Raw genomic sequence first — 882 nt, 5'->3', positions numbered from 1 at the left:
ATTAAGGATATTCAGTTTCATTTTACATTTCTTCATTTCAGAACCAGCATCTCATTGTTTTCCGGGACTGAAGAATATAAGAACATTTTAAAAGAAAAACGCACGAAGGTGTTTTACGTGACCAGAAAATAAGAGAAGCATTCTGGGCCACTTAACGTCAGTTTCCTTTGTAATTGCCCCTCTATATTATGGCTCCCAATGGTACTAGCACAACTCTCTCATTGCCTGTTGAAAACACGAGCACACACCTTAAATCCTCCATGGACAATGTGGATGCCCCAACAAATGACCGCACGCCTGTCAGTTCCACTGCCTCGTCTGCCTGCCCACCACTTCCTTTGAGCCCCATTGTACCAGTACAGCGGCCCACCAATTACTGGCCAATGCTGAACATGAAGCGTGAGTCTGACCGTCGGAAGACATATGAGAGATGGGTGGTGCCCTTTATGGACCCGAATCGCCTGGCGGCTGCTGGGTTTTACTACATAAACCAGGGTGATGTGGTGCGATGTGTGTTCTGTGGGGTTGAGGTGGGGCACTGGGAAGAAGGGGATGATCCCTTCAGGAACCATCAACGTTGGGCCCCATCCTGTGGGTTCGTCAGAGGTTTGCAAGTTGGAAACATTTCCATCAGTCAGGATGGCCTGCCTGAGGGGCCATCAGCTCAAGAAGCAAGTCGTAGCTATGATGTCTGTGGGCCATACCTGGAGTTCAGACCGAATTCTGGCCCCGAGAGAGGTGAGTTATCTTGCTTGCATGCATGACCTGCTATTCTACAGTTTGAGCCTGGAACTGGATACAGCCTGAGAAATATGTTGCAGCGGTGAGCAGTGGCTTGAACCACAACCTGTTGACACCAGAGGAACTGCAGAAACATGGCAT

General features: G+C 49.0%; 1 protein-coding gene across 1 annotated transcript; it reads left to right on the top strand.

Moving 5' to 3' along the window:
- Positions 1 to 11: 11 nt before the first annotated feature.
- Positions 12 to 878, top strand: LOC111875227 (baculoviral IAP repeat-containing protein 3-like; the record flags this gene model as incomplete). The annotated part of the gene is made up of 2 exons (XM_023871283.2): positions 12 to 738; positions 822 to 878. Coding segments are annotated over exons 1-2 (607 nt in total), but the record flags the coding sequence as incomplete, so codon positions are not given.
- Positions 879 to 882: the final 4 nt, after the last annotated feature.

The sequence above is a fragment of the Cryptotermes secundus genome, unplaced genomic scaffold (assembly GCF_002891405.2).
Source record: "Cryptotermes secundus unplaced genomic scaffold, Csec_1.0 C38279503, whole genome shotgun sequence".
NCBI classification, from domain to species: Eukaryota; Metazoa; Arthropoda; class Insecta; order Blattodea; family Kalotermitidae; genus Cryptotermes; species Cryptotermes secundus.
This window is presented reverse-complemented; position numbering and strand designations above follow the sequence as displayed.